This window comes from Ceratotherium simum, chromosome 25, assembly GCF_057802395.1.
Source record: "Ceratotherium simum simum isolate JZ-2026a chromosome 25, ASM5780239v1, whole genome shotgun sequence".
NCBI classification, from domain to species: Eukaryota; Metazoa; Chordata; class Mammalia; order Perissodactyla; family Rhinocerotidae; genus Ceratotherium; species Ceratotherium simum.
The window spans coordinates 7821141-7845992 of NC_141924.1; the positions used below are offsets into that span (position 1 = coordinate 7821141).

The following is a 24852-nucleotide window of genomic DNA, read 5'->3' on the forward strand; positions in this document are numbered from 1 at the left end:
TGTTCCAAGGAGGCTTTTCACTTGCTTTTTCTAGGTGTGTGAGGGCACTAGCAAACCAGGATCACTTTAATCCAGCTTGAGAGTTTGAGATTTTCTGGACTAACCAGGTGATTTGCAGCTGAGTCCATGGAAAGGCTGATTTACTTCCAGTTCACTCTTACTCCTAGGATGCAGCCCTTTATGGCCCTGGTCCACTGGTCTGGTGGGGGCAGGTTACTGAGTGTCCCCCTATGCAGGGCCGTGCAAGGGCCAGGCACACCACTGGGCATCTGGCCACCTCTGGCAGATCAGCAGTTGCCCCCAGGTCTTACCTCTTTGGATTTCCATTCTTTCCAAGATATTAACTTGGTAATTCCTCAGTATCCTGTTAGCTTTTTGTTACTTTTAAAAAGATGTATGGGGCCGGCCCGGTGGCCTAGTGGTTAAATTTGCGCGCTCTGCTTCGGCGGCCCGGGGTTCGCTGCTTCGGATCCTGGGCGCGGACCTACTCACTGCTCATCAAGCCATGCTGAGGCGGTGTCCCACATAGAAGAGCTACAACTGTATAACCATGATATACAACTATGTGCTGGGGCTTTGGGGAGAAAAAAGAAAAAGAGGAAAATTGGCAACAGATGTTAGTGCAGGGCCAACCTTCCTCCAAAAAAAAAAAAAAAGATGTCTGTATATTTCATCCAGCTTTCTGTCAGATTATTTAGTCCACTGTTATTGGGTGCAGACAATGAGACCTTCTTTTTATGGGCTCATGTTATTCTAACATTTACCTCGAAACAGGTAACCATAAGGTGAGAGACACTACACTGTGTCTTCTTTACATCTCAGTGTGACACTGAGCATATGGTGGCAGAACTGGTCAGGTAAACCAAGCACTGTTGGCTGGAGGATTCTCCAAGAATCAGGGTCTAGAGCATGGTCTCCAAAGCTAACTCCCTGACTTTTGAATCTCAACTCTGCCACTTAATTAGCAGTGTGACCTTAAGCAAATAACTTAACTATTCTGTGCCTCTGTTTTCTTGTCTAAAAATGGAAATATTAATTGTACTTCCCTGTGATTGCACTTAAATTAGTTAATAACCAAGGCTTTTAGAATATTGCCTGACTCACAGTAATCACTAGATGAATTTTAGCTATTATTATAACCATTTGGAAATTTGGAAATAGCTGATTTTTCAGAAAATGTTTATGTCCTTTTAGTTTTTATCAAAATTTGGGATTGCAAGTGGTGATGCTTCTCATCAGCCACCTGTCCTCTGTGGGCTGATTTCAGAATGACTGAGGTTGGTGTTTGTTGATGTCATGCCAGTGGTCAGGGAAGGAAGACACACTCGCCTGCGCTTCAGAGACCAGCTGCCTCCAAGTGGGTCTCCAGCATCAGGCTGCTGTCCCTCAGTGGGGACGGTGGGGATTGGTCTTGTGGCTTGTGGCTCTTGCCTGTAGAGGAAGAATGTGCTCCGTTGGCATTTTGATTGTGAATTACGAGGCCCAATGTGGATTTAACCCTGCTGTGATTATTGTGAATGGACTGTAGATCCCAGGGTGTGGGAGCTTTCTGAATTAGAGGATGACATAGAAGTTAACTGTCACAGAGCGGTTTTCTGTCAGTCATGGTAGTTATCTTGTTTTTTAGGGTTTTTTTTGTTCTATTTCGTTTGATTGATTGATAGCTAACCCCTCTTCCAGTTTTTCCCTTGTTGCCTGTTTTGTCACTGGTTCGGACTTTTACCTGGGAAAGTGAGAGAGGATGGTAATACTAAGAATGATCATTTTAATTTATAAGACACTTAGCAATTTACAGATTTATTGTGGAACATTCCTGTGAGGCAGCAAGGTAGGTTAATTCCATTTTTGCAAATGAGGAAAGTGGGACTTGTGAGTTAAGTAACTTGCCTAAGTCACAGAACAAGTGGCAAAACTAGTAAGTATTTAAATATAGGTTTCCTGGCTCTAAATATAGTATTTTTTCCAATGCATCACCCTGGAGAATCGATTGAAAACAAGTTTAATAGGGGAAGCAGTTGTACCTTGCTAAAATAAAGTTGTAGTTTTGCTCATTTTGCTTGCTAAAATAAAATTCTATTTCCAGATGATTTTTAAACATGTTTTTCTTGGTCTCTTTCTTCAAGACATTTAGTTTGGCTCTGGGTAGGAAAGCAGCGTTTGATGCTGTCACTGTCCCGTGGGGGAGAGATGGCCATGCGCTAATTGATGCCCTGTCTCCTGCTCTTCTCTAATACCGTACGTGGACAGGGGCCCCAGTCCAGGAGGGTTTTATGGTTATTGCTTCTCAAGTCTCCTGGGAAAGACAGCAAACAGTTGTCAGGAGTAGTTTCTTTTGTCTCTCAGGGCCTGTTATATGCATACGTGGCACCCTCCTTGTTATGGTTATGGCTTGCCCTTTTTGTTTTCCCCTTTTTGAAATGAAATGAGAACCTGAAATACAGTCTAGAGCTCAAGCCATTCACAAAGATCTTATGCTACTGAAATGATCTGCCTTTTTATTTCTTTAAAATCTTTCAACCCCAAGTTAATTTGCTAATTCTTGAGGCTCTTCTTGGAGACTTAGAGGTGACTTTTTCTCTGTAGTTTGGGGTTGGAGTTTTGAAGTTTGTAACACGCTTGAAACAATCCTTTGAGCTATTTATAGGCTTGAAATTTTTGTGGGTTTAGTCTTGTTTTTCTCTTTGTTTTTAAGTGGGAAGCTCAGTAATCTTCAGAAGGAAGCTTAGCTTATAGATGCATTTCACCAGAACTGACACATTGTTTCTGGAGTCTGAAGCAACTGTATGTTGTAGACTGTGTCAGCTCACCTCAGCTCCTCCTAACTCCTGTGCTCTTTCACAGGAATTAATCATCCGGACAATATTCCTCCCATGCCTGCATCCCCAGCCATACGGAGAGGACCCCATAAACTAAAAAGGTCCGTTGGCTTTTATCTGGAGTGGAGTGGACCCAGAGAACTCAGTTCTGCCTTTTGCTTTATTTGACGGGTTGACCTATGGTGTCGGTACCACCAATAAAATCTAGTCTTAATGCTTTGGTCGACTGCATTTCTCATTGCTTTGCCCAGGAAGGCCAAGGACACGTAAAAATCTGTTTCTCCCATCCTGTATTTACTTTCTCAGCTTGTTGGGGCTGTGCTTTTGTTTTATATGTGTTACTTGTTTGAACTCAAACTTCTGTTCCTAAATTCAGATGTGGTCAGTTGCTAGTAAAGAGCTTTTTGCATTTTAAACATGTCTGTTTCATTGGCTCACGTGTCTCCAGGTTTACGTATAATTTTATTTATTTATTTGTCCCCCCAAAGCCCCAGTAGATAGTTGTATGTCATAGCTGCACATCCTTCTAGTTGCTGTATGTGGGACGCAGCCCCAGCATGGCCGGAGAAGCAGTGCGTCGGTGCGCGCCCGGGATCTGAACCCGGGCCACCAGCAGCGGAGCGCGCGCACTTAACCGCCAAGCCATGGGGCCGGCCCCAGGTTTACATATATGTAAAGTATCTTTTAGTAGTTTACTTTCTTTTTTTTTGTACATTTTTTGCATTTCTTTATGCTAAACTTAAAAAGTGCTTTCTTTCAAACATCAGAGCCTTTGGAAAAAGGAAACTAGTTTTCAAAACTCTTTAAAATGCTTAAGAAAAACTTTCTGATTTACATTATTTTCACTTTTTGGTGGTAAGTTAAGTAGTTTTTATTCACCAGAAGTGGTGATCTGTTAAATTTGGCCACTTTGCGGAAGAGGTGCAGATCATCCTGCCTCTCATCATGCTTAGTGAGGTGAGGCTCAAAGCAGGGCATGCGGGAGGGATCACAGAAACCCGTCCTCTGCGTGAATGTCCCTCACAGATGCAGACTTTTGTTCCCCATCCGTTATCTTTGCTCCTGTCAGAAGGAGAATTTATATTGTCAACCTGATTGACCCAGCATTTGAATGCTTGCTATGGTGCACGGCCATAGGAGAGCCAGAGTCCCAAGCTGTGGGGGAAGTAGAGGGGTCAGTGGAGACGATGCTGACCACAGTATGTGCTCTAGGGAGGAGTTAGGGGAAAAGCAGGATCTGCACTAGACTTTAAAGGTGAGTGGTATGTCAGCAAAGCTAGTATTAAGGCAGAAGAACCAGCTAGAACGAAGGAAAGGGCTGCAGAAAGTGCATGCGGGGGCACTGAGGAGTACACAGAACATGACTAAGAACAGAAGAGGTGAAGGGCACGTTCTTTGTTAGACCTGGGTTTAAATCCCAGCATTTCTTCCTCACTGACTAACTGTATAACCCTGTGAGAGTTACTTAAACTTTCTGAGCCTCAGTTTCCCCATCTGCAGAGTGGCTAATAACTACATCACAGACTTAAAATTAAATGAGACTATAATATATTGCCTGGCACATATTGTAAGCACTCAATAAAAATAGCTGCAATTATTAAATTTCTTTGCTTTTTAAATTTTGTTTCTTGTTTTAAAATTAACATGTTCATTAAACCAGTTCCTAGAAGGTGACTGTCCTGCAATCCCACCCCAAAGACAGTGTCAACAGTGTCATGAATGTCTCCTTTAATTTCATCTCTGTGTATCTTTTTTTTTTATAATTTTATTTTATTTTTTTCTCCCCCAAGGCCCCAGTAGATAGTTGTATGTCACAGCTGTACATCCTTCCAGCTGCTGCATGTGGGACGTGGCCTCAGCATGGCCAGAGAAGCGGTGTGTCGGTGCGCACCCGGGATCCGAACCCGGGCCACCAGCAGCGGAGTGTGCGCACCTAACCACTAAGCCACGGGGCCGGCCCTCTGTGCATCTTTGTCTTGTGTGTGTGTTTTGATTGCCGCCGTTCCAGCTTCAGGGCGTTGGGAGGCAGGGAGAGGAAAGGCCGTGCAGCATGCCTGGAAGACGAGACTGAGCTGTCCGCGTGTTATACTGATGATTAGGAGCCAGTGAAGGTTTTAGAACCGGGCCTGACTTGATGGGATCTGTTTCCGTAGCAGTGCTGAGTGAGGTCTTGTAGTGGGGAAGCAAGTATTTGCTTGGTGTTGGAGCACCGTGCAGACGTCAGACATGTTTGTTACACGCCTGCAGCGGTGCATGGCCTCGCGGGGGAGATGATGCCCTCACGCGAAGTGGGCAAGTGAGGACAAGGCAGGGGCCAGGCACCAGACAGGGATGTGTGGACAGGAAATGCTGGAGCCGCTCAGGGAAGGCAAGATCACCGAGCTGAGCGTGCCCTGAAGGCCTCAGTGAGGAGGTCAGATGGGAGCCAGGCCTTGAAGAACGACTCTGATTTGGGAAACATTTTTGGGAGGGGCAAAGCACAAGTCAAGAGGTAGGAGTACAGGTGTTGCGTATGTGGTCTGGACAGAGCGGTGGGTTTGGGTTGGCCAGCGGTGAGCAGATGGTTGGAAGGGAAATTGCCAGTGCCCTCGCCAGACCTGTGACACGCTCTGCCTGTGGCCCTGACCTCACTGTACCCAGTGCTCTGTCTCCTATTCCGGAGAGTAAGCCTTCTCAGGGCGGAACAACGCCTTAGTTCTCCCATATTCCCAGGCCAGGTAAAGGGCCCAGCACGTAGTAGGTACGGAAAAAATCCAACGACTGGATATTTGCTGTTTATGGAAATTATAGACTGGTTATCCTGCTGTCCCCTCAAACTCGGGATCCCAAGTAAAATCCTAATCTCGTTTCTCTCCCCTTTCCCTTTCATTCTGCTCTCAGCCACTAGGCCTTAAACAGGTCACCCTCCCCTGTGCTCCCACAGCACTGGTCTGACCTCTCCGTCCCATAATGATTTTTGTGCGTCTGTCTTGGGGTCCTACTGCATGACCCTCACCAGCACGTCACTCACTCAGCTCTGGGGACCACCCCCTCCATGCCTTTCCTCCTTCCTCACCAGCTTTTTCTTCCCTTCACTCCCCTTTTCTGGCTTCTTGTCCTCTTTCCCACCCTCTAAAAGTTGGAGGGATTCAGGGATCAATGCTACAGGTAATCCCTAGACTAGTGGTTTTAAACCTTTTTGACCGTAACCAAATGCCAGCCTGGTGCGCGTGCACTACGTCTGCCTGTGCTCATAGACACTCAGCTGAAACCAAAGTTTCACCAACAGTTCTTACACTTCATCTCACTCTGAGCCGTGGACTCTCTTGTTTTCCATTCTGTTGTTTCCTTTTTTTAAAAGTGCTGTTCATGACCCATTAAATTGACTTCACAACCTTTAGTTTGAAAAACGTCTCTGAGTGATCTCATCCCCTCCTTTGGCTTTAAGTACTGTCTCTGTGCTGATGACCTTCCCATTTATATCTCCATCCCCACCTTTCCCCGGAGGTCCAGACATGCCAGCTGTCTACCTGACATCTCCTCTTGGACGTCCACTAGGAATCTCAGAGTTAACATGTCCAGCAAAGCACTCTTGATTCCCTTCTGCCTGCCCCACTCCCTCCTCAGCCCTCTCCGTGAATGGTGCCGTGTTCGCAGTGGCTCAGTGAGGGGACAGTGCTGGAGTCCAAGGTCCCACTGCCTGGGCTCGGACCTTGAGCTGCCACCCGACAAGCTTTGAGGCCTTAGTTACTGAACCTCTCTCTGCCTCATTGTCTTCATTTTAATAAAGTGGAGTTGTCAGCTGTACCTTCCTCATGGGACGAGTGTGAAGACTGAATGAATTTTTTTACCTGTGAAGGCCGTAGAGCAGTGGCTGGCATGTGGCTGGTGCTGAACTAGTGTTGGCTGCTCTGTTTGTCATTGTTGTTGTGTCCCTCACATCCGCTTCTGATCCATTAGCAATTTCCGTTGGCTCTAACTTCAAAATAATGTCCTTTATTTGACCACATATCACCACCTCCATCAACACCACATTCATGTATGCAGCCAACATCCTTTACCAGATGACCAAAATAGCTTCTTAACTAACTCCCTGCTTCTGCCCTTGCCCCTCCCGGAGTCTGTTTTCCACAAAACAGCCAGAGTGGCCATCTGAGACTAGAAACTAGAGTATGTTGCTTTCTAGCTCAGAACCCTCCAGAGCCTTCTAATAAAACCCAGAATTCTTACATGGCCTACAAGGCCCTTCTTCAGTACTTCTCCAACTGGAGCGTGCATGTGATTCATTGGTGAGGTTGTTAACGTGCAGATTCTGATTCTGTGGGTCCCTGGGCCTGAGACTGCGTCTCCATCAAGTCCCCAGGCGGCAGTGCTGCCGGTCCGTGGACCCCACGGTAGCGAGGCCTGTCTGCTCAGGCCAGTTTCTCTGGCTGTGTCTCCCCCTGCTCTCCTGCCACTTCATTGTTCCTCTCACCAGGTTCGTTCCTACCTCTGGCCTTTGCACTGGCTTTTCCACAGGTTTCGTGTGGTCTGTTCCCTCACCTCCTTCGAGAGTGCGCTCACACATCACCTCCTCAAGGAGGCTGGCCTTGACCATCCTGTTTAAATCCCACCCTTTCCCCTGTACTATTCTCTCTATCCCCTTAGTCTCCCTTATTTCTTTCTGAGCATTTCTTAGTTCCTGGTATTATATATATGTTTTTTATTGGTTGTTTTGTCTCTGTTTGAATGCTGTTTTCATGGAGGGTCGGAGTTTTGTGAGTCTTGTTCGTTACTATATCCCCAGGACCTAGAATCAGTGCCTGGAAGGTAGTATTTGCTCAAATGTGCATTGAATGACAAATATACATATATATAAATGTTTCCCTGTTCGACATGGGCTCTTTGAGGACAGGGACCTCCCTTACTCCTGTTTTTTGCTTTTGGGGTGTTTAGCCTGAATCCTCACTCTGGTCCTCTCCTACCCCTCCTCATCCTCATAGTTTCAGTCTCCAGTCAAACTCTTCTGCTAGGGCCTTTCTATGACCTCATTTAATTTTTATTTAAAAAATTTTACGTAAGTCACACATGACTATGTTATTTAAAAAAGAAATGAAACAAGGAAAAAGTCATCCCTCCTCTAGTTAAGGTTTTGGTATGTATCCCTTCCAGCCATTTTCTGGACTTACACAGTGTTTTGAAATTTTCAGTAACAAAAGAAAAGATGGAACATTCTTCCAGCGTCAGGAGAAGTCTTGGCAGAATAGTGCAGTGTGTCGTTCACCTTACTAAGGGCAAACTCCAGGGGCAGTAAGCTGCAACACCCAGTTCAGAATCTGAGTGGGTTCAGCGTCCACGCGGGCCCTTTCCACTACTGCATGCTGCCAGGAGCCGTGGGGACAAAGACAAGACTGATTGACTCACTGGAAAAAGGCTCCTGCAGAAGGGACGTTGGAGCAGGTATTCACAGAAGCGTCTGAGTTAATCAGATGGTGAAAGTGGGCAGGGTGCTAGCATTCCAGACATGGGTGACAGCTTGGGCAAAGACCTGGAGGTCTGAAGCACATTTAGAGAATGGAGAGAAGTTCAGTGTCGCTAGAGTAGCAGGTGTGAAGTGAGGTCATGAGAGGTGAAGCCGGGAATTCTCTTGGTGTCAGAAGCTGAAGGATCTTGAATTCCATGCTATGAACTCAGTGGTGTTTCCTCAAACTGGGGTTGTGTGTGTGTGTGGGGGGGGGGGGAGTGGCACCAGAATTTTGTTTATTTGCAAAATATGTCAAACATACAGAAAGGCACAGAGACTAATGGCACCTCTGTATTCATCACCTAGATTGGACAGATGTCATAGCTGGAGCCTCCTGAGTCCCTCCCTCCACTTAGACCCATGCTCTCAAGCACCGTGCCTTTTTCATGTATATTGTTTCTAAAATTGACGCATGTTCATACACACAGAGCTAGAGAGCTAATTTGGAAAAATTCCATGTTAATTCATCTAATATAGTAAAAGAAAAAAAAGCCTGGTCCTACAGAATCAACAAATACTGCCTCAGGCTGGTTTGACATGTCTCCATTAGGCTGAAACATATCCTGGCTTTCTGGCACGGTGAAATATTAGAGGCTTACACCTTGTACTTTGCCTGCCCCTTGGAAAGTCAGCCATTTTCCCAAGAAGCCCGGGTTCCCTTTAGTGAGGAATGGCATTTAGAAACTCAAAACTGAATGTCAACTTGGTTCCCTAGGATTATTATTGTTTTCTTCTAAAACTACCATGCCTCTTTGTGTATGTGTGACGTTTAGCTCTTTAATTCACCTGGAGTTTATTTTTATGGGTATTATGAGATGGAGTCTGACAGTTATTTTTCTCCCAGAAAGGTAGCCTGTTATCCCAACACCCTTTAATTTATTTTAATTATAGTTTAGAAAAAGTTATGATATAGGGTAGAGAAAAGTATAAGATGAGCCTGAAACATCTTGTGCTAGATGGGCATGCTCAAAGGATGGAACATGTCAGAAGGACACAGGAGCCAGTTTGAAGGCGTTTCCACCAACTAAATCTGGGGCAGTTTGAGCGTGAAATAAATGAATGAATAAATGGGTGAGGCGGGACAGCTCTGCCTACTAATGACAGATAGAGAATCACCGTGAGGCAAACATCGTAGAGGTGGTCGATTCACGTGGGAGTCATCAGTGGGTGGATGCCTGACCAAAAACAAGGTATTGGCATAATCTCAGAATTTCTCCACAAGATACTTAGCAGTTACATAGAGTAGAGTGGTAACTTTACAGTGGAGAAACCTGGCAGAGATGGGCTCGACCAGGTGAGTGTGGTTAACGTCGCCGGTGGAGGGGTGGCTCGCCGTCCGTCCCTCCTGATGCGATGTACGGGAAAGAGTGCAGCGCCGCATCTCTGGCGCTGCTGTTCAAGAAAGCGGGACCTGAATCTGGACATGTAGGTTGGGGGCCATCCTACAGGATGAAGGGACTGCTCTGTCAGGGACGTGGGAGTCAGGAGAAGACTGAGGAACTACTCCAGATCGACAAGACACTGGTGAGACATGACAACTTGTGTTCCTGGATGGGATCCTGCACCAGAAAGGAGAAAGAAACGTTGGAATAGCTTACAAAATTTGAATGGAGTCTGTGGATTGGATTGGTGGTGTAGTGTGAATATTGATTTCCTGATGATGGCAGGTTGTGTGCTGGTTATGTAGAAGAGTGTCCTTATTTTTGGAAAGGTATGCTGGAGTATGTAGAGGTGATGGGACTTCATGTCTTCATCCTGCTCTCAAAAAGGACAGGAAAAAGGTAATGGGTGTGTAAGTAATGAGTGTGTATAGATAAGGGGGTAAATGATGTAAAACATTACCAGTTGGAGCATCTTGTTGAAGGGGGTATGTGAGCACTGTACTATTGTACTTTTCTGTACATTTGAAATTATTTCAAAATAAATTTTTTTTTTAAGACTTAAGATTTTGATTGGAACGTTATGAGTTTTGTAAACTAATCTGGGGAGACTTGACCTCTTTATGATCCTGAGTCTTTCCGTCTAGATACAGTATGTGTTCTTCTGGTTTGTTTGTTTATTTTGAGCTCTTCTTTTGGGTTCTTCAGTAAAGTTTATAATTTTTATCATATAGCTTTTGCCCACTTCTGCTTTGGATTAATCCTCTGGTATCTTTTTAATTTGTTGCTATTGTAAAATGAAACACACTTTTTGCCTGTAAGTGGCAACACTAATTGCTTTCTGTGATCTTTTTGTCTGGGAAGGCTTAGAAATTATGTATTCATGCAACCTTTAGATGAGAAAAAAAATTCAATAGCATCTCAAAAGCCCTCAGGCTCAACAGTCAGGAAAGACCGGCAGGGAGCCCCAGCTGCCCCAGAGATACCGCTGGCCCCAATCCTTCTCCTGCTACTTTTCTAAGAACTGGTTGGCCATCCTGGCCACTGATGTGGTCATCTAAATTGATCTTGGGATGCCCCTGTGAATACAGGACAGGTAGCCATCCAGTGTGGATGGGGTCCAGGCTCTGTTGGCCTGTCCAGGAGCAGATTGATGGCATTTCTGTGTGGTGACAGAAGTATGCAGTTGATTGGATGCTACAGCCTCTTGGCTGTTTGAGATTATGTCTAAAAATAGGCCTGCCCACTGTGTGGTGGTATTCAGCTGTTTTTAGGCCTGATTTTGCAAAAATAGCTCAGGTGATTTCTGTGTGCACACTCGCTTGTGCACCATGATGCGTGTATAATGTTAGCGCCAGGTTTCATGGAGCAGAGGTTTCTGCCTGGCAAGTGCCTCTCTCCCCCACCTGCCTCTGCCACTGCCAAGGGGCCTCCTGTGCCTTCCTTTCTTCTCCCTGGGCAGGGAAGTGCTTTGCTGTCAGTAGAGCAAAGACGTTTTTGAGATAGTGAGAGGGGCACATTTTAAAAATGAGATTAATGAAATTTTAAAGTGATTATTTTCTACACAAGCATTAATATAAATTGAAATGAAAAGGAAGAAAATGCATCCATCTACAATCCTGCTACCCTGAATAGTTGAAATGTTTTTATTTTTGCGTACTATTCTCTTTGGCCCTAGACCAGATAAACACCTAATTTCTAGATAGTTGTAACCATAGCACAAGTATGAGTTTATTTGCTGCTTTTCTTCATCTGACTATACATAATAAGCATTTCCCATGGTGCTAGAATCGTGGCAATTTTTTTTTTTTTTTTGTGAGGAAGATCAGCCTTGAGCTAACATCCATGCCAATCCTCCTCTTTTTGCTGAGGAAAACCGGCCCTGAGCTAACATCTATTGCCAGTCCTCCTCCTTTTTTTCCCCGAAGCCCCAGTAGATAGTCGTATGTCGTAGTTGCACTTCCTTCTAGTTGCTGTACGTGGGACGCAGCCTCAGCGTGGCCGGAGAAGTGGTGCGTCGGTGTGCGCCCAGGATCTGAATCTGGGCCGCCAGTAGCGGAGCACGTGCACTTAACCGCTAAGCCACGGGGCCGGCCCGAAGGTGGATATTTTTTATAGCTTGCATGGCTAATATACTACAGGTCTTGACCCTCAGAGAGCAGACTTTTTAGATCTGTAGTGTTCTGGTGAGTTTCTTTTCTTCTAGACTACTGACGTGCAAATTCTGACTGAGTTTGTTCCTTAAGCTGCCTTGTGGGCTCCCAAGCCAGGGAGCAAGCCAGCACCATCAGCGCGTCATCTTCTTCTAAAGGCCTAATTGTACTGAGATGCCTGTCAGTCACTGAGAAGAATCTAGGCTCTGCCCATTTGAAACAGGGTAGAATTTGAAATATCAAATCAAATCACTGGGGAAATCTTTGTGCCTGATCTACTTAGGAAGATCTCACATTTGCACACACATGTAAAGCACATAACATAGATATATCCACATACAAGCCGTCAACTCACTTCTGGCAAATTTCAAGATTCCTTTCTAAAAATCTTCCCTATCTGTGAGAATCTTGCTGCTTTTACCAGAAGGACAGACTGGGTTCTAGGGTGGGCATTCCATATCCCACCTGTCTGTTTACTAGGAATGCTTTTCTTGTTTAATTTCTCTGAGCCTCAGTCTACAAAAAGCACTAATACTTCTTAGAGCATGGTGAGGATTAAGTACATTAACATTTATGTAAAGCGCCTGGTACAGTGTGTGGCTTGTGTCAGACATGCAGTAAATAGGCAATAGTCTAGTTACTGTAGATCTGATACAGTATTTGTCAGAAGTTTTAAAAACCTGGATTTGGGTGCTGCTTGCTAATTTGTGGTGCAGTGAAAGAAAGGAACATGGGCTTTAGAACCAAAAGAATTTGAGCTTTAGAATATCAGCTCCAGTTTATCCTAGAAGAGTGACTTTTGGCAGATTACATAATTTATCTAGTTTTTTTGTCATCTGTAAGTTGAAATATGTGTAAAACCACATAGTGTGTAACACGTAGAATAAATGGTAGTTATTATGACATCAGTAGCACACACCTTAGATAGTGGTTGAAGGTAAATGCACTTTACTAAGTTTGTTTTTACTAAGCGGAGAAAAGCCAACAAATTCTCTGCTTTAAGGAAGACTTGTGGAGAAGATCACGTTTCAGGAGCTGTTAAGATGCTGAGAGCCATATGACCTGACATGGTAGGAGGAATTTATGGCCCTAGGGATGCTTCAGAGAAGGCTTCAAGGTGAGAGCGGGATGATGGCACAGGGGCTGAGCGGGTTTGTTTGAGAGGGTGGACAGGAGCAGAAGCTGGGTTGGGAAGATGCCAGAGGGCTTCAGGGCAGGTGGGGAGGGCAGTGCTGTCCAAGCCACAGGTGAGGAAAAGCTGTCCCAGGTGATTGGTGCTGGGAAGGAGACCTGGAGGTGCTACTCTAGTACAAGAAAGATGAAAATGGCAGTGGCAAGGCTGGAGGGGTGAAGAGCAAATGCAGGAGATGGAGAAGTAGCAGGATTAGGGAGCATCTTAAATACAAAGAGGTGAAGGAGGAGATGGAGTGTAGGGTTTTCTGAAGCTAAAAAGCTTAGAATATCTGCGGGATGATTGTGGTTTTCCTTGAGAATGGGAAGTTTGGGTCAGTTGAAGAAGGAACATTTTTGTCATTGAAAATGTGTTGGTGACTGCCTAAGAATAAACATATTTTGTCATCTTTACAGAAATTATTCCAGCCACAAGTGACACTGCCCGAGTCTTTATATGCAGAAGTGACTGTTCTGCCCCTCACTACCACCTAGAGAGGGCTGGAGGCCTTGTCTTCTGTCCCTGCGTGGTCATTAAAACCACTGCCTTATGGTTACTAAGTCCTGCAGACCCCACCCCACTGCACCCCATCGCTGGCAGTCAGAGCCCAGCACCTGCTGCTACTCTGTGTTGGGTATCTCGTCCAGTTTTGAACCCTAGACATTTCTTGCTTTCTTGCAGTTTGTGCATTGTCTGACATTTCTAGGTGTTTTGTTGAGGGAGGATTTTAAGTCCCTCTGGTATGCCATATTGCATGAAATAGAAGTCTCTCACTCCCCAAGTGATAATATTCTACTTTGAAATTCTAGGAACGAGAGAAGAACTATATTAGTCAGGGTCCTGGTAGGAAACAGATGGCACACTCAAACTGGGTAATTCGAGGAGCATTTAATTGTATCATTCAGAGTTCATTCAGGAAAAGGGAAGCTTTCTATTCCAGGTATGAAGAGTTTTGATAGAGGAATTAAGAACCGGGGTTGGGAAGGTCAGGGAAGCTGCTCCTGATTGTCTCTGAAGACGCAGACTGAAGCACTGCAGTGAGCGGTTCTCAGGAGTGCATGGGAAGCCACTATGAAACTGTGTCTGCTGCAGCTACCTCTGGGAGTATCAACCTCTTGTTTTCTTCCGCCTCCAACTCTCTCTTGTGCTTCTCTTTGCAAACTCTAACCTGGAACTATGCTGGAAAAGGGGTTCTGGAAAGCTCCAGCTTCTGCCCTGCAGAGGAGCACTTAGAAAGAGGGCGATCGCGATGCTGTTGAGTTGATTGCAACTCAGTTGTGCAGAACTGGGACTGTTAATGAAGGATGAGCATTGGGAACACCAATGGAGAAAGTGGAGTCTCCTGGACTAGCAATAGCAGGAGTTGTTACTACCCCTAGGCCTGAAAGGCAAGAGGAGGAAGCAGTTCCTGGAGCCTGGAGAAGCAAGCTGTTGAAGTTGCCCAACTGGAGTGAGGCCACTGGTGGAACGTCTCAGCCAGCCTCAGAGGCTACGGGGTAGCAGCCAGGGCAGTAAATTCTTCTTTCTCTCTCTTCCTGCCTCTTCCCAGCCAAATGGGGCCAGAAGCCAGAGGGACAGTGGGGCCTCTTGACAGCCCCCTCCCAGGACATAGAGTAGGGTGGGGATGGATGAGGAGTGAGGCTGGAGGGCAAACAGAATAATCCACCAGACGGGGGCCATAACTAGAAGCATATGTGTTGTTCATATCTGGTGTGGATTGAAGCATTTTTCAAGGCAAGGAAGGAGAATAAGCAGAAAATAGTGGTTCAACCTGAAATGAAAGAGGAAGCAGCTAGTTGAAAAGATCTCTCAAGGACACTGTCTTGAAGACAGTTTGGAGAACTTCATGGAGAAGAGAATGGATTGGGGAGTGAGATGATGTTGGACGTGTGAAGGAAGGAGGACAGAGAGAGAAAGCTACTGTTGGTTTTCTATAAAACGGCAAGGTCATTGGCCCTGTGATGGGGTGGAGAGCACAGGCGGGAAGCAGTGGTTGTAGCGGGGTTGGTGTGTGGACTCTGGACCATCAGACGTAAAGGCGCGAAGTTCTGGACCTCTCTAGTGTGCCTCACAGCCTTTCCGAAACCATTCAGAAAGTTAGGAAAATATGAGAAAACCAGGAAAGGGAAAGTCAGGGAAAGAGAGGGGAGAGTTGGGGAGGGAGGTGTGTTGGCAAACCTTTTTTTCGGAGTATGTATACAAATTCCTTATGGGTGACTGACTTCTTTTGGAGTGTCAGATTTTCTTTATTACATCTGTATTCATTCAAACAAGGAAATTTGGGCATTTGTCATTACTAATCACGATGCTTTAAAACTGATTACACTGATGCTTGCTTTTTTAAAATGATGGGATGGTGTTGGAATGATCTCTATTAGTAGCTTGTTTTCTATGCTAATGTAAAATTACAAATACTCTGGGTTTACATTTTCAGTTGCTGGTGTACTTGGTTTTCCTAATTGCTTTACTTGGAACTCCTAAAAAAAAAAAAGATGAGCTTGCACCCACTTTCTGGTGATCACATACTTCACATATACTGAGAATAGTTAGCTTGACTGGTACCCTGTGGGAGGTATTTGGTTGTGAACTTTTTTCATCTAGTCCATAAACCAGACCTGTAATAGGGAGGAGAAGGACATCGTACAGGACAGAGAATCTCAAGAGAAGAGCTGGGAACAGACTGCCGGAGGAATTATACCCAGATGTCTCCCTTTCTGGAGACAGGGTCCTCTCAGGAACCGGGCAGCCTGAGGAGGGACGTGCTCTTGTTAAAGTGGTCTTTAGCTCCTAGGAACTCCTGTTTAGGAAAAATTTGGAGCAAGTTTATATACTCGTATTTTCAGAGGCCTGACTTTATTTATGGAAGGATTAATTAAACAACATGTAAAGTATTTCTTTATGGAGAGATTCTCTCTCAAGGAAGCTTTTCATTAAACTGCCAGATTTAGTCTTTTTGGTCAGTTTAACCCGTCAGCCACCTTTTATCCTGTGGAGAAGGCCCCTGGCACTAAGAGCTAGGGTAAGAAGCACAGCACAAAGGGGAAACACACCTGTGTGCACAGGTCCTTCCTGACAGTCCTAGAAATAATAGGGGAGGTCCTTGTGAGAGGGAGGCAGGGAAGGGACATACTTACAAGTATTGTTGGTGGCCACCCACTTGCAAGGCTGACTTCTGATGGGACTGCCTCATAGATCCTTTGGGTAGTGTAGAGTAGAGAACTGGCCTGAGGGGACAGACTGCCCGCCGGGCGCTCGGCCCTGCTGCTCAGGAGCCTGGTGAACTCTGCTTGGGCTTCCTCATCTGTGAAAGGCGGATATCAGTGTTGTGAGGATGAACTGAGTTAGTGCGTGTGAAGTGCTGGTACAGTATCCAGCGTTACAGTAAGCACTGCAGTAGCTGCTGTCTGTTGCCCAGCAGATTCGCTGGAACACGGAAGATAGCAGTCTGTGGCAGAGGCGTTTTTGAAGAGGATGAGAAGTGGTTTCCTTTAGAGTCTGAGATTATTTGTACTTGAATGTTTAGAGATGATTTTGGGTCACGTGATTATATAATCAGACTTAAATATCAAAGTAGTAGACCCTTGTGTAGCTGTTTTAGACTTAGGCTATTTCAGGAAAGAAGGGGGTCCAGCTGTCAGAGGCTGGAGTTACTGACCATCTTTAGCTATGATCCGTGTTTACTTTCTGGAGTCTCTGCATGGCTCTCTTGTGGACTCAAGTTGGGTTTTTTCTCTTGGAACTGGACCCGGAGAATTTTACAGGCAGGGTCATCAGCATCTTCCAGCTCTGCTTTCAGGCTGATCATATTTTGTTTTGTCTTCCTGCAATTCTCTCACCTCACTGCCGCACCACCACTTCTGAGTATGTAAGTTCCAGCCTGGCTCTCTCAGGCCTAGTTCTTGTACCATTGACTGGCTCACAGAATGCTTGCCGTGTGCTCCTTACTGTTTTAATGGCATTACAGCTGGAGGAGTACAGCAAGGCACCAAGTCTCTGCCCTTTAGGAAGTTTCCATCCTAGTGGGGGAGAGACAGACGGTACACAAGAAGCATGTCTATGTCTGTCTGGAGTAAGGTAGGGGAGGGAGATCAGGAAAGCCGGGGGGCCAGGGGGGGAGGGTGTGGGGTTAGCTTTGTTTGATAGGATGGCCAGGGAAATCCTTACCAGTCAGGTGACATTTGCCCAGAGACTGGAAGGAAGCCAGAAGGGCAAGCCATGTGGCTGTGGAGGAGGAGCATCACAGGGGAGAGCACATTTCCTCTGTCGAAATGCCTTTGGCCCATCGAAATGCCTTTGGCCCATCGCAGGAGCAAGGGGACAGTGGGACAAGAGGAGAGAGTGGTAGGGGAGGGAGTCAGAGAGGCAGTGGGGTGGGGACGGGGCCTCCCAGACCAGCTTCACTTGGAATGAGATGGGGAGCCACAGAGGGCTTGGAGATAAGGAATCCTGCTTACTTTTTAAAAGGATCGCTGACTTTCCTGCTGGCAGTTCCATTTTCTGCTCCCCCTGAGAGGAGGACTAAGAACTTCATAAGCCATTGTGGGAAAACTTTGTCCTAAGTTACCCTAGCCCATATGTGTTTCATAACTTATTTTTTCAGTAATTGGGGTGTGTGTGTGTGTGTGTGTGTGTGTGTGTGTGTGTGTGTGTAAGATCAGCCCTGAGCTAACATCCATGCTAATCCTCCTCCTTTTTTTTCCCCCCAAAGCCCCAGTAGATAGTTGTATGTCATAGTTGCACATCCTTCTAGTTGCTGTATGTGGGACGCGGCTTCAGCATGGCCGGAGAAGCGGTGCGTCGGTGCACCCCCGGGATCTGAACCCGGGCCACCAGTAGCAGAGCGCGCGCACTTAACCGCTAAGCCACGGGGCTGGCCCAGTAATTGGTTTTAAAGTAATGCATTTGGAGCAGTTTGGCCTTGTCTTATTCATCTCTGACTCTGAGAAGGAGACAGGTCCAGGCAAAAGGCAAAATAAAATCAGCTGTTGGTTAGTTGTTTAAGAGGAGTGTTACATTACATGCTGATTACATTGGCAAAGGTACTGCAAAGTTTTGATCCAATCACATGACTCTGGGAAGAGTCTGGGTCCTGTTTTCCTCCGTATGTTCTGCTGTCCTCCAAAGTGACTGTTGTAATTCCCTCTTTCCTAGTGACGACCAGTAATAACGCTGGGAATACTAGATTGGCAAATAAAAAACTACATGAGGGTTAGAGATGCTGGAACTTCTTGCAAACCTCCAAAAAGAATCCTGAAGAATAGTCACTGCTACTTTGGCTTATGCTGCCCAGCCCTTTGTCCCTGGGAATTGAGGATGCGTGGTTGAGAGGGGTGCCTTGGACACAGTTATGTGTCAGGAAGAGGTTAGCCCCTAAGTTGGTGTGGATGACTGCAGCAATAGGAAATCCATACAGGGATGAGTTGAGTGTCCTGCAGTCACCAGTCATCATAGGTAGTTGGTAATTACAGTATACCTGCAATAACTTGCATTTGGATATAAGGGATTGAGCTCTGTTCGCAGGCCAGTTCCATTTCTCAAAGTCTGGGAGGGGGACAGCCAGTGGAGTGACTGCCTCATTATTTGAGATTCTCAGTCCAGTGATCAGTCTAATACATGAAAGCAAATAAATGCAAGTGTTTTTTCTCACCCTCCGCCCACCATAACTGGAAGACTTAATTAAAAATTGGTGGTTTTTTATTGACAGCACAGCTCCATATTTTAACACAGTCGAATTTGGGGGTCTCGTTTATCAGTAGTGAGTTTTTTTACTATATTGAATTTGTATGTACCCAAGAGTGTTTCTTTTCATACTGCCATGGACTCCTGCCTCACTCTTCAGGCCATTTCTCTTCTTATTTGCATTTTCAGGAATGGATAGGATAGGAAATAAAAGGAGATGAAATTCAAACCAGCTAACTTCATCTGGGCATCTGTATTATCATTTCCCCTCCATCAACTAGACTTAATTTTATTTGTACTGAGGAGATGCATGTCTAATATTCTTCTTTCTTTTCTTCCATTTCCAGGAGGGCTGTTGGCCTGCTGCTGTGCTGCTGAACAGTATGCAGTCCTTTCGGGAGCAAAGCAGTTACCACGGAAACCAGCAGAGCTACCCACAGGAGGTACACAGCTCATCCCGGTTAGAAGAGTTCAGCCCTCGCCAGGCCCAGATGTTCCAGAATTTTGGGGGTGCAGGTGGTGGTAGTGGCGGCAGTGGTGGCAGCAGTGGTGCTGGACGACGAGGAACAGCAGCTGCTGCAGCAGCAATGGCTAGCGAAACCTCTGGCCATCAGGGCTACCAGGGTTTTAGGAAAGAAGCTGGAGACTTCTACTACATGGCAGGCAACAAAGACCCCGTGGCGACAGGAACCCCGCAGCCTCCTCAGCGAAGGCCTTCTGGGCCTGTGCAGAGCTATGGACCCCCCCAAGGGAGCAGCTTTGGCAATCAGTATGGGAGTGAGGGTCATGTGGGCCAGTTTCCAGCACAGCACTCTGCCCTTGGTAGTGTGTCTCATTATCAGCAGGATTACACGGGGCCTTTCTCTCCAGGGAGTGCTCAGTACCAACAGCAGGCCTCCAGCCAACAGCAGCAGCAGCAAGTACAGCAGTTGAGACAGCAGCTTTACCAGTCCCATCAGCCTCTGCCACAAGCCACTGGCCAGCCAGCCTCTAGCTCTTCCCATCTGCAGCCAATGCAGCGGTCCTCAACCCTGCCGTCCTCGGCTACTGGTTACCAGTTAAGAGTGGGTCAGTTTGGCCAACACTACCAGTCTTCTGCCGCCTCCTCTTCCTCCTCCTCCTTCCCTTCACCACAACGTTTCAGCCAATCTGGGCAGAGCTATGACGGCAGTTACAGTGTGAATGCTGGATCCCAGTATGAAGGACATAATGTGGGTTCTAATGCACAGGCTTATGGAACACAATCAAATTACAGCTATCAGCCTCAATCTATGAAAAATTTTGAACAAGCGAAGATTCCACAAGGGACCCAGCAGGGGCAGCAGCAGCAACAGCAACAGCAGCAACAGCAACAGCAGCAGCAGCAGCAGCAGCAACAGCAGCAGCACCCCCCTCAGCATGTGATGCAGTACACCAACGCTGCCACCAAGCTGTCCCTGCAGAGCCAGGTGGGGCAGTACAGCCAGCCCGAGGTTCCTGTGAGGTCTCCCATGCAGTTTCACCAGAACTTCAGCCCCATTTCCAACCCTTCCCCAGCTGCCTCTGTGGTTCAGTCTCCAAGCTGTAGTTCTACCCCATCTCCTCTTATGCAGAGTGGGGAGAATCTCCAGTGTGGGCAAGGCAGTGTGCCCCTGGGTTCCAGAAACAGAATTTTACAGTTAATGCCGCAGCTCAGCCCAACCCCGTCAATGATGCCCAGTCCTAATTCTCATGCTGCAGGCTTCAAAGGGTTTGGACTAGAAGGAGTGCCAGAAAAGCGACTGACGGATCCTGGGTTGAGTAGTCTGAGCGCCCTGAGTACTCAAGTGGCCAATCTTCCTAATACTGTCCAGCACATGCTACTTTCTGATGCCCTGACACCTCAGAAGAAGACCTCCAAGAGGCCCTCCTCATCCTCTAAGAAAACAGACAGCTGCACAAACTCCGAAGGCTCCTCGCAGCCTGAAGAACAGCTGAAGTCCCCCATGGCAGAGTCGCTGGATGGAGGCTGCTCCAGCAGTTCTGAGGATCAAGGCGAGAGAGTGAGGCAGCTAAGTGGCCAGAGCACCAGCTCTGACACCACCTACAAGGGTGGAGCCTCAGAGAAAGCTGGCTCCTCACCAGCACAAGGCGCTCAGAACGAAGCCCCCAGACTCAGTGCCAGTCCTGCAACCAGAGAAGAATCTGCCTCGCCAGGTGCTAAGGACACGCCGTTGTCTTCCGAGGGCAACCCAAAAGTCAACGAGAAGACAATTGGAGTGATTGTCTCCCGGGAAGCCATGACAAGTCGAGTAGAAAAGCCTGGTGGACAAGATAAAGGCTCCCAGGAGGATGATCCTGCAGCCACTCAGAGGCCACCCAGCACTGGCGGGGCAAAGGAAACCAGTCACACGTCAGTTCCCCAGCCAGAGCCTCCGGGAGTAGGGAGCAAAGGAAACAAGAATGGAGACAACTCCAACCACAATGGAGAGGGCAATGGCCAGAGCGGGCACTCTGTGGCGGGCCCTGGTTTTATAGGCAGAACTGAGCCTAGCAAATCTCCTGGAAGCCTGCGCTATAGTTACAAAGATAGTTTCGGGTCAGCCATGCCAAGAAATGTCAGTGGCTTTCCTCAGTATCCTACGGGACAAGATAAAGGGGATTTCAGTGGCCATGGGGAGCGAAAGGGTAGAAATGAGAAGTTCCCCAGCCTCCTACAGGAAGTGCTCCAGGGTTACCACCACCACCCTGACAGGAGATACTCTAGGAGTGCTCAGGAGCATCAGGGCATGGCGGGGGGCCTAGAAGGAGCCACGAGACCTAATGTCTTAGTTAGTCAGACCAATGAATTAGCTAGCAGGGGCCTTTTGAACAAAAGCATTGGGTCCCTATTAGAGAACCCCCATTGGGGCCCGTGGGAAAGGAAATCAAGCAGCACGGCTCCTGAAATGAAACAGATCAATTTGGCTGACTATCCAATTCCCAGAAAGTTTGAAATAGAGCCGCAGTCATCAGCCCATGAGCCCGGGGGTTCCCTCTCTGAAAGAAGATCAGTGATCTGTGATATTTCTCCACTAAGACAGATTGTCAGGGACCCGGGGGCTCACTCACTGGGACACATGGGCGCTGACACCAGACTTGGGAGGAATGAACGTCTCAATCCAACCTTAAGTCAGTCGGTCATTCTTCCAGGTGGGCTGGTGTCCATGGAAACAAAGCTGAAATCCCAGAGTGGGCAGATAAAAGAGGAAGACTTTGAACAATCCAAATCCCAAGCTAGTTTCAACAGCAAGAAATCTGGAGACCACTGCCATCCTGCTAGCATCAAGCATGAGTCTTACCGAGGCAACGCCAGCCCTGGAGCGGCAGCCCATGATTCCATCTCAGACTATGGCCCACAAGACAGCAGACCCACGCCAATGCGGCGGGTCCCCGGCAGAGTTGGTGGTCGGGAGGGCATGAGGGGTCGGTCACCTTCTCAGTATCATGACTTTTCAGAAAAACTGAAGATGTCTCCTGGGAGGAGCAGAGGCCCAGGCGGAGACCCTCATCACATGAACCCACACATGACCTTTTCAGAGAGGGCCAACAGGAGTTCTTTACACGCTCCCTTTTCTCCCAACTCAGAGAGCCTGGCCTCTGCTTATCACACAAACACCCGGGCTCATGCTTATGGGGACCCCAATGCAGGTTTGAATTCTCAGCTCCACTATAAGAGGCAGATGTACCAACAGCAACAAGAGGAATATAAAGACTGGAGCAGCAGCTCTGCTCAGGGAGTAATCGCTGCAGCACAGCACAGGCAGGAGGGACCGAGGAAGAGCCCAAGGCAGCAACAGTTTCTTGACAGAGTACGGAGCCCTCTGAAAAATGACAAAGATGGTATGATGTATGGCCCACCAATGGGGACTTACCATGACCCTAGCGGTCAGGAGGGTGGGCGCTGCCTTATGTCCAGCGATGGTCTGTCTAACAAAGGCATTGAATTGAAGCATGGCTCCCAGAAGTTACAGCAAGAATCTTGTTGGGATCTTTCTCGGCAGACTTCTCCAGCCAAAAGCAGTGTTCCTCCAGGAATGTCCAATCAAAAAAGGTACGGACCACCCCTTGAGACCGATGGACATGGACTAGCTGAGTCTACACAGTCATCCAAACCTAGTAATGTTATGCTAAGGCTTCCAGGTCAAGAGGATCATTCTTCTCAAAACCCCTTAATCATGAGAAGGCGTGTCCGTTCTTTTATCTCTCCCATTCCCAGTAAGAGACAGTCACAAGATGTGAAGAACAGTAACACTGAAGATAAAGGGCGCCTCCTTCACCCATCAAAAGAAGGTGCTGATAAAGCGTTCAATTCCTACGCCCATCTTTCTCACAGTCAGGATATCAAGTCTATCCCTAAGAGAGAGTCCTCCAGGGACCTTCCGGGTCCAGACAGTAGGACCTGCCCTGCTGTTACCCTCACAAGTCCTGCTAAGACCAAAATATTGCCCCCACGGAAAGGGCGGGGATTGAAATTGGAAGCTATAGTTCAGAAGATCACGTCCCCAAATATTAGGAGGAGTGCATCCTCAAACAGTGCAGAGGCTGGCGGAGACACGGTCACTCTCGATGACATACTGTCTTTGAAGAGTGGCCCTCCTGAAGGTGGGGGCGGTGCTGTTCAGGATGCTGAGATGGAGAAGAGAAAAGGTGAGGTGGTATCTGATCTAGTCTGTCCAACAAACCAGGAGCTGAATGTAGAGAAGCCTCTTGCAAGGTCTTCAGAGGAGTGGCGTGGCAGTGGGGACGACAAAGTGAAGACCGAGACACACCCAGATGCAGTCACTGGTGGAAAGGAATCCTCTGGTGTTATGACATCGGCAACCTCACAGAAGCCTGGGAGTAACCAAGGGAGACCAGATGGCTCCCTGGGTGGGGCAACACCTTTAATCTTTCCTGACTCAAAGAATGTACCTCCAGCAGGCATCGTGGCCCCTGAGGCAAAGGCAAACCCCAAGGCTGAAGAGAAGGAGAACGATACAGTGACGATTTCCCCCAAACAAGAAGGTTTCCCCCCGAAGGGATATTTCCCATCAGGAAAGAAGAAGGGGAGACCCATTGGTAGTGTGAATAAGCAAAAGAAACAACAGCAGCCACCGCCTCCACCCCCTCAGCCCCCTCAGATACCAGAAGGTTCTGCAGATGGAGAGCCCAAGCCAAAAAAGCAGAGGCAAAGGAGGGAGAGAAGAAAGCCTGGGGCACAGCCAAGGAAGAGAAAAACCAAACAAGCAGTTCCCATCGTAGAACCCCAAGAACCTGAGATCAAACTAAAGTATGCCACCCAGCCACTGGATAAAACTGATGCCAAGAACAAGTCTTTTTTCCCTTATATCCATGTAGTAAACAAGTGTGAACTTGGAGCCGTTTGTACAATCATCAATGCAGAAGAGGAAGAACAGACCAAATTAGTGAGAGGTCGGAAGGGCCAGAGGTCTCTGACCCCTCCGCCCAGCAGCACTGAAAGCAAGGCACTCCCTGCTTCGTCCTTTATGCTGCAGGGACCTGTGGTGACAGAGTCTTCTGTTATGGGGCACCTGGTTTGTTGTCTGTGTGGCAAGTGGGCCAGTTACCGGAACATGGGCGACCTCTTTGGACCCTTTTATCCCCAAGATTATGCAGCCACTCTCCCGAAGAATCCGCCCCCTAGGAGGGCCACGGAAGTGCAGAGCAAAGTTAAGGTACGGCACAAAAGCGCTTCTAATGGCTCCAAGACGGACACTGAGGAGGAGGAAGAGCAGCAGCAACAGAAGGAGCAGAGGAGCCTGGCCTCCCATCCCAGGTTCAAGCGACGCCACCGCTCGGAGGACTGTGGCGGAGGCCCCCGGTCCCTGTCCAGGGGGCTCCCTTGTAAAAAAGCGACCACCGAGGGCAGCGAAAAGACAGTTTTGGACTCCAAGCCCTCCGTGCCCACCACTTCAGAAGGCGGCCCCGAGCTGGAGTTACAAATTCCTGAACTACCTCTTGACAGCAATGAATTTTGGGTCCACGAGGGTTGTATTCTCTGGGCCAATGGAATCTACCTGGTCTGCGGCAGGCTCTATGGCCTGCAGGAAGCGCTGGAAATAGCCAGAGAGATGGTGAGTACCAGAAATCCCTCTCCAGCCCTTTTTGTTATTTCTTTTTGTTTCCTTTTCTTTTACCTTTACTTGTTTCAGCTTTCTTTTTATTCTTACAT

At 47.4% G+C, this 24852-nt stretch overlaps 1 protein-coding gene across 6 annotated transcripts in view; it reads left to right on the forward strand.

The window, feature by feature from the left end:
* TCF20 (transcription factor 20) overlaps window positions 1–24852 on the forward strand; it is a 106216-nt gene that overhangs the window by 30826 nt on the left and 50538 nt on the right. For all 6 annotated transcript variants that reach the window (XM_087448814.1, XM_087448813.1, XM_087448810.1 and 3 more), the window contains exon 2: window positions 19028–24754. In XM_087448814.1, coding sequence (XP_087304940.1) covers window positions 19028–24754 — 5727 coding nt within the window. The remainder of the gene's footprint in view (window positions 1–19027; window positions 24755–24852) is intronic.